This window comes from Diceros bicornis, chromosome 24 (assembly GCF_020826845.1).
Source record: "Diceros bicornis minor isolate mBicDic1 chromosome 24, mDicBic1.mat.cur, whole genome shotgun sequence".
Classification (NCBI taxonomy): domain Eukaryota; kingdom Metazoa; phylum Chordata; class Mammalia; order Perissodactyla; family Rhinocerotidae; genus Diceros; species Diceros bicornis.
In genome coordinates, this window is record NC_080763.1 from 12548574 (window position 1) to 12556643 (window position 8070).

Below are 8070 nucleotides of genomic sequence, written 5' to 3' on the forward strand. Positions count from 1 at the left end.
AATCCAAATTGGAGGAGGATTGTGATATACAAATTATGTTCTGAGAATCAAGGTAATGCAAAATTAATTTGCAGGTGTGTGAACCAGAGACATTATTTCAGTGAAGGCACAAACATTGTTTTGCATTTTTAGCATAAGTATGCTGCCTCTGGGCCTTGGGCTTGAGGGAGACCTAAGGGACACAGGGAACCTCCTCCACAGGTGTGGCCAAAATTACACAGTCCTTGAATCCAGGGGCTATAGCTGCTGTGCTGCCCGTGCAGGTGGGTCCGTGAGGCTCAATGCCGCCAGCTGTGTTCACGCCAGCGTCAGATGGTCTCGCACTCCGTGGTGGCAGTGGAGCAGGCCCCGCAGTCACAGCGGATGGCCACAGGGTAGGTGTAGAAGGGGTCCACTCCCGGGGCACAGTTAGGCAGCTTGACCGTCACCTGTTTGGTCTCATTGTAGGTACAGACTCGATGATGGGCTTCAATGTAGGGAGGTTCCAGAATGGGCTTCTGTCCCCACAGGTAGAAAACAGGGAACCAATTAGAACATACCAGCCTGTTTCATTTTCTTGGTACCATTTATCACTATCCGAAATTAACCAGTTATTCATTTGTTGACTTGTTAATCTGTGTCCTACCAGTAAAAAGCAAATTTCTGAAAGCAGGAAGCTGGTTTTGTTCACTACCATATCCTGAGCCCCAAGAAGAGCCCATGGAACACAGCAAGTGCTCAATAAATATTTAGCAAATCAATCATGAATATCTCAATAAATATTTAGCAAATGAATTATCAAAAGATAATTTTGATAAACAGAGCATAAAGGTCGGAATCAATTTAACTGATCATTGCAAAATCCTTCTAACCCGTAGTCTCCTTTCTCTACCGTTACCCCCTACAATCTATTTACAACACAGCAGCCCCAAGTGATCCTTTTATACTATAAATCTGATCCTTTCTCCCCTCTGCTCAAAGCCCCAGTGATTTCCCATCCCGCTCAGAGGAAAAGTCAAAGACCTTATGATCACTCTTAAGCCCCGCATCGTCTTCCCTGCACCTTCACCTTCTGATATGTCTCCCACACCCCTGTCTTGCTGGCCTCCTCACTCTGCTCCAGCCACAGGGGTCTCCTGACTGTTCCTCAAACCCACCAAGAACAGTCCACTCCAGGGTCTTTGTCCTGCTATTCCCACTGCCTGGAATTCTCTTCTCCCTTGTGACTCACTCCTTCAGCACGTTAGGTTTTTGTTCAAATGTCACCCTCTCAGGGAAGCCTCTCCTGACCGTCCTATTAAAGATTGCAACATCCCGCTCCGCAGCCTGCAACTTCCTCGCCTGCTTCCTGCTTTCTTCTTCTCCATGGCACTTGGCAGTACTACGGGCCATAAATATTTTATTTACTTGTGTTGTATTTCTCCCACTCTAGAAAGTAAGCTCCGTTAGGACTGGGATTTTTGCCCATTTTACTCACTGCTGTGCCTCTACTATCTAGAGTAGCGCCCTTCTGCCTCCCAGAAGGTTCCCAATAACTACTAGTTGAATCGCTGAAAGAAAACAGAGCGAGGCAGTTTCCTGAGTGCCCTGCGCACTGTTCCAATAATCAAAGGATTCACTTCCCTCCTTCACCTTTTATAAATCTTGAATTCAAAGATAATTTTGATAAACAGAGCATAAAGATCAGGAAATCAGCACAAAGTAGTAGTTAAAATCCCAAACCCTGCCGTCAGACGTACTGAGCCTGAGTCCCTCTTCTGCCACTTGCTGGAGACCTTGGGGAATCCACTTCACTTCTTGAAGCCTCAGTTTCCTCCTCTGTACAACAGAATATCTACCTCACAGCATTGTGTGGAGAGAAGGGGAGATGTGTAACGCACAACGCCCAGCACCAAGTAAGTGTTCAGTAAACGTAATCTACTGTTCTTATCAGAGCAATTATAAGAGTTAAGAAGTAATAATAAAAATAGCAACTTACAAGCTTTCAAAGGACTGCACTTTCCTTTGTCCTGGGCAAATAAAAGTGTTTAGTGGAGGCCCAGGATGAAGTTCTGCGTGAATGTCGCAAAAATAATGGCTCTGCCTTTGACAAGGACCGTGTAGAAGTGATGCTTTTAACATCGGCTGCTTCTCAGGTAGTGTTTCACCCTTCCTCAGTTTGCTTCATGCCCTCTGACCCTCAGTAATCTAGAATCCCAGCCAGGGTTACCGGATAAAACACAGGGCACCCACCCTGTAATATTTGAAATTCTAAGAAGTGACTGAGATTTTTAGTACAAGTATGTCTCAAATATTGCACGGGACAGACTTATACAGAAAAAAAGTGCTGTTTATCTGACATTCAAATTAAACTGGCATCATGGTTTTGTTTTGTTTAGTTTTTTGCTAATTCTGGCAACGCTAAACTTACCAGGTCATGAGCAAAGGCTGTTTTCAGCAACAGTTCCACCTTCAAAGTAAATCCAGCCACTTTGTCATCATGAACATCATTTTCAGACATGCTCCCGAGTTCAGTTACCAAAAATAAGTGCTTTATATCTCAGAAACTTTCAGATTGCTAGGAAAATAAATCTAATTCTTTTATTTATTTTCTATAAGTAACCTCCCTTTTCATAGTGCAGTGAAGGCATAAATAAAAGCTGGTGAACATTAGGGAGAATCTTGTTCTCGGATGGTCTTGGTGCTTCCATTTCTCCAGTGAGAACACAGTCTCTGACCTCCTGTGGGTGACCATGGTCCAACTAAAGGCATTCATCACTTTATAAGGAGAAGTGAAGAGGGCTGAAATCAGGGAAATGGTGGTTTGAGATTCAGGCCCAGAAAGACCTCCAACTAGCCCAGAAATTAAGTGTGAGCAGGAGGAGGCACCGCCAGGCTAAGCCCTCAATACGAGAAGGTACCAAAGTACTTTTGATGTCAAGTGACAGCCGTGGTATCCTTAGCAACTGAATTTTCATTTGGCTGTTAGGTCTCAAGTCCCTGAATGATGTAAAAATAAAGCTAATTTGGTGGAGTAGTTTCATTTAATTTGAAGGTTTCACAACCATAACCCAATTCTATTCACGGGGCCGTAATTTTATCTAAGTGACAGCATTTTGCTCCCTGAGTCCTCAAATAGAAGGATATTTTTCCTGAAGGCAGTGTCCTCTCATGGTGCCCATGGGCTTCTAAGTTGGCCTTGATTAGGCTAGAGGATGTACAACTCCAGGCAGAAGTCAATACGATATACTTACTGAATGCCTTGTTCGTACGCGACATTTGATGAGAGCTGTGAAAGGTGCGAGAATGAACTTCTGCCATCAAAAAACTTAAAATCTAGTGCTGTGTGGTGGGGAAATAAGAAAGACAAAAGGTAGACTAGAGTCATGGGCTGACCAGGGAGTCAGGAAATCCTTGGGGAAGGAGACAGCACTGGAGACAGGCATCAAAGAATAAATTTGATAATGACAGGTGGAAATGAGAAAGGATGTGAGAAAAGGACCAAAGTGAGATTTTATGAGGATGTTTAACAAAACCTCTAACAATCAGTCTGACAAGGCCAGAGCTCAGAATACACGTAGCCACTGGGAAAACAGGCCGAAGTCATATTGCTGAGGACCTTGAACGCTGGGTGTTGAATTTGCAGTCGTGGGTGGTCATTAAAGGTTTTTGAGCCAGGATGACAAGATTAGAGTTGGTACATCATTAGCAACCAACTCAGGCCTCAGTGGAAAGAGTTGACAGCCACTATATGGTGTGATTTGATGGGGTGCTGAATGACCTCTTTCTCCTCACCCCTCAAACATCTCAGCCCAATAGGGTTCTAACTCTGTTTGAGAGTTCTATCCCCATTTTAAATGCAGTGTGTCTAAAATAGCTGGATATAATTGAATATAAAGGGACTTAATGGATCTGTCCATGATGATCGCTGAGGGCCCCGGGAATTGTGGTGGGGAGTGTGAGGAGAGCAGGGCTGTGAGGGAGGCACTGGAGGAGGGGCCCAGGACCCACCCTCACCTGCTGTTTAACTTAGAGCCTCTCTCTTGGTCCCTGGCTGGCTTCATCACAGGTGGGGGAATACAGCAAGGAGTTTTGGTCACAGGCTTGAACCAAGAATTTATTCCCAACTTTCCAGTGACTCCCTACATGACTTTGCAGTAACTCACCCCTTGAATTCCTCCATGTCATCTGTAAAATGGGTAGAATAATAGGACATCTTGACCTCCCAGAGATGATTCCCAAATACACAGACACCATGTAAACCAAAATATTAATTCTATCAATGATTTGTTAGAGTGGCAAGATCATATTTCTTTCAGATTATTTTTGAAGGATGCCAAATAATCATTATCAAAAGAAAAAAAAGTCCATAGGAAAGGGCAGATGTCCCAGCTCTATCTCATTTCACTAAAAAAGGAAACCAACCCAAGTGGCTGGCCCTGAAAGCGTCGCCGCCTGGGCCTGTCTCGGGACTCACCTCCCAGGTTTCACAGCGGCCCCAGCAGGCATCCGTGGTGATCCGAAGGCCCCTGCAGCCCGGCTTCTTGGCCAAGAAAGTAAACTCCCTCACAGCACAACCCACAAAGGTGCGCAGGTCCCCGCTGTAGGTGCTGAGGACACAGCTGCAACCAGCCAGGAGGAGGAGGGCCATGGGGCCCAGCAAAAGGTATGCCAGCTTCATGCTGTTCCTCCAGAGAGGGAAAGGAAAGAGAGTTTATTAACAGATCCAGCTGCCCGCCATGGGGTAGCCAACAACGTGTTGTTCACTGTCAAAGGGACCCTGCTCTTAGCCTTGCAGGGGAAGTGAGCCAAGAAATTGTAAATGCCCACAAACTCCAACACAGGCACTCCAAGTTTCCTCTAACTGGCTGCAGTGTGGATTCCATGGACCCACTGTTCTCATTAGACCCCCAACCCTTCAAGGGCATTCTCAGGCTCTTCTTTACTGTGACCCAACTGCTGGACTGGACTTGTGCGTTAAAGAAGTTTGTCCCAATGGTCTTTTCAAAAAGAACACAAAATATGAGTAACACCAAAAGTAATGCATATTCTAACATAATTATATAATTAAATAACAAATTATTTTTATTCATATCCAGGGTATTTGGTGCCATGTTACATGCTTTGCTCAAAATCATATTTTCAATGTCATGGATGGGGAAAGGAGGTGGGAGATAGATAAGTAATAATTGTATACCCCATATATATTGTTACTAATGCAACCCACCACAAAACATGGATATGCAGAAGATATTATAAAACCTGGCACCTGACTTGGTGGCCATTCATAAAAATGTGCCCTACTTTCTACAAATTGCCTCTGATCTATGCCTCTGCTGTAATAGACACCTAGTTGTGATTGAATTTAAATCCAAATGATGGAAAGCGTCGGAGGTGTTTAAAACATAATCCCAATCTACTGTCAAGTCTATACTCTCTGGGTCTTGGCCATTCCCTGTGCTTCTTCATGAGCCAGAATCACCCCTTTTGTGCTTGGCCCACCAGGCAGAAGATACCTGGATGTTGAAATGAGGGTGGGTAGCATTTAGGGAACGCCTCCAACTCACTATTGCTTAAAACAGGCTGCAAAGTTATTTATTCCCGAATCTGATCTCCCAGTTCCTACTTCTGATCTGTCACCTTAGGAGGGCCCTCTGGACTTCCCCTCACATGGAATGAAGTTACAAGTATGGAGAAGCACTTACCTGATCTTAATGGAGCTAACTCTTCTTTTGGAGCTTAAACTCTCACTCAAGATTTCAGAAAGTCACAATGAGTGGTACAAGTTTGCTCTGGGTAAATGTCTCTACCCTCTGTTACTGGGCTGCTTGATTGCCCAAATATATAGGAAAGGTCTTGTCAATCAAGACAAAAGAGAGGCAGATCCTTACAGGAACCACTAAATACATCAAAGCCCTGGGAGAGAAAGCCTGTCTCTATTTTCCAAAACTGATTAGCTTTAAAGGGTGTTGTTTTGTTTCTTAACATCACCTACTGAAACAGAAAGTTACCTTGGTGGGTGACATAATCCTAGGGAAACAGTCAGAGGTAGTTTACCTGGCTCTCAGGAGAACAGATGCACTGGGGCAAGATGGATTAAATTTTCCCTCATGGTAACTACAAGTTTCCTTCGAAACAGGAGCCAGTCTCTAGCAGCTCATGGCAAACTCTTTCCCTTAACTCATAGCACATTTCAATACCTTGAAAAATAGCAGAACAATAATTCTTCCTGGAAAAAACATGGGATCACTAACTGAAAGGATGGAAATCACAATGAGAAGAAACATTTGAAAGTCTTCAAATTAGTTAAGAATTAGATAATATGAATAACACTTTGAAATAAAGCATATAGGGAAAAATGGCAAGATGTTCAAAGTGATTATCTTCCAGCCTGGGAATTTAAGATGACTTTTCATTTCTTCTCTGTAGTTTTCAGCATTTTTCAAATTTTCTACATTGGGCAGGCTTTTATAATAGAAAGGCAACTAATGTTGCTACTTTAAAAATTATAATAAACCGGTAAGTATACATTTGCGCTGCAGGTAGTGATATTCAATGCTGTTCTAGTGGAAATGTTTCATTAGATTTCTGGTTCTTAAAAGTCTAAACTAGAAATGAAATTGTATTCTTTACGAGTATGGGACACAGTTTATATTCCAATCTGCAACAGCAGCATACAAATGGATTAAAAACCTAACTGATCATGGCATTATTCTGGATGCTCTAAAAAATAAATGGAGCAGACATCGTCCTTGCCCTTAGCAGTTTACATATCATAGCAAATAACGACATAGCCAGAGACATTTAAGATGTGCATTAAATAAACAAGTGATACCAAATAAGGAAGTTAAAATATTTCCATTTCCTGCAAAGAAAGATGTTCTCTAAATAAACGTTCTACTCAACAAGGGTTCGGTTTTTCAAAGCATATAACAACGCTCAGTGCTACTCCATCAATACACTTTCTCTAGAGTCAGATTATTATGTGTTTTATAGAAAATTGAACTAAGCTTGGAACAGTTAAAGGACTTTCTTCGGTCCTTCAGCCTGTGAGTAGCACAACCAGAACTGGGGCACTATGGGGACAGACTGCTCACCTGGTGTGATCTTCCCAGCTTGCTGGGCCCAGAGCTGGCCAGTCTGCGGTGAGCTGCCATCCTGAGGTGTGGTTCTGAAGAGGACTCACAACTCTTTTAGATTAGACCTGAAACATGCATACTTGTGTCTGCAGTGTCACAAGATAAGGAAAGACAACAAAAGGAGGCCGGGATTGCCTTTCTTCCACAGTCCCCAGCTTCCTTACCATGCAGAGCTGTGGCGTGATGCCTACCCCGCATCGGCATTGACCTTATCATAATGACAATTTATAGTCACCGAGCACCTACTGAGTACCAGGCTTCCTGGAATCAGCTGTGCTCTTGCATATGCCGTCTCTAAATCTTAGAACAATTCTGTAAATCAATGATAGTTTTCTTTTTACATCGGAAGAAACGGAGGCTCAGTCATTTTGTAACCTGCCGCCTCCAAAACCTTCGACAACACTGGGGATGGCAACTAGGTTTGTTTCATCCCTGTAACCAACTGCAGTCAATCGTAAGGTGACGCCTGGAATCCGGTGTTAAGAAGGGGTCTGAATCCACTCGCAGTGCAGAGGGCAGTGGCCCATCGGCTTCATCATGGGTGTCGAAAATGGGAATGGTGTATGGATGCCACTTTTTCCAGTCCTTGCACTATGCCATGACACTTGCCGCTCTTTAGGTTACTGTGTGATTGCAAAAGCTACTTAAGGCCCTGAAACCAACAGAATATCTCGGCACCATCGTCTGTGCATCTGCCACCTTCCCTTCCATCTGCATTGACGTTCCCACTGTTAAAGTCACTCTCTTGAGGTAGCAAATGAAGATGTGGGCAATGTTTTCAAGCACAGGCCCTGGAGAATCTTCTCTCATCTTGTTCCATTATCATCTTCACAGGGACTTCACAGGTACAGGTTCACTAGGAGTAAAGAGAGGGGAAAGGAGCATGGGTAAGCAATCATCTTGAGGTCTTGGGGAGCATGACAACAGAGGAGGAATGAGCTGAGTGTCAGTGCCTGGAAGGAGTGACTGGGTG

The 8070-nt window shown here is 43.8% G+C and overlaps 1 protein-coding gene across 1 annotated transcript; it reads right to left on the reverse strand.

Moving 5' to 3' along the window:
* Window positions 1-308: 308 nt before the first annotated feature.
* GPHB5 (glycoprotein hormone subunit beta 5) lies at window positions 309-4639 on the reverse strand. Its single transcript, XM_058567933.1, has 2 exons — window positions 4436-4639; window positions 309-497 (listed from the first exon to the last, which is right to left on the reverse strand). Exons 1-2 carry the CDS (start codon window positions 4637-4639, stop codon window positions 309-311), a joined length of 393 nt encoding a protein of 130 aa, XP_058423916.1.
* Window positions 4640-8070: the final 3431 nt, after the last annotated feature.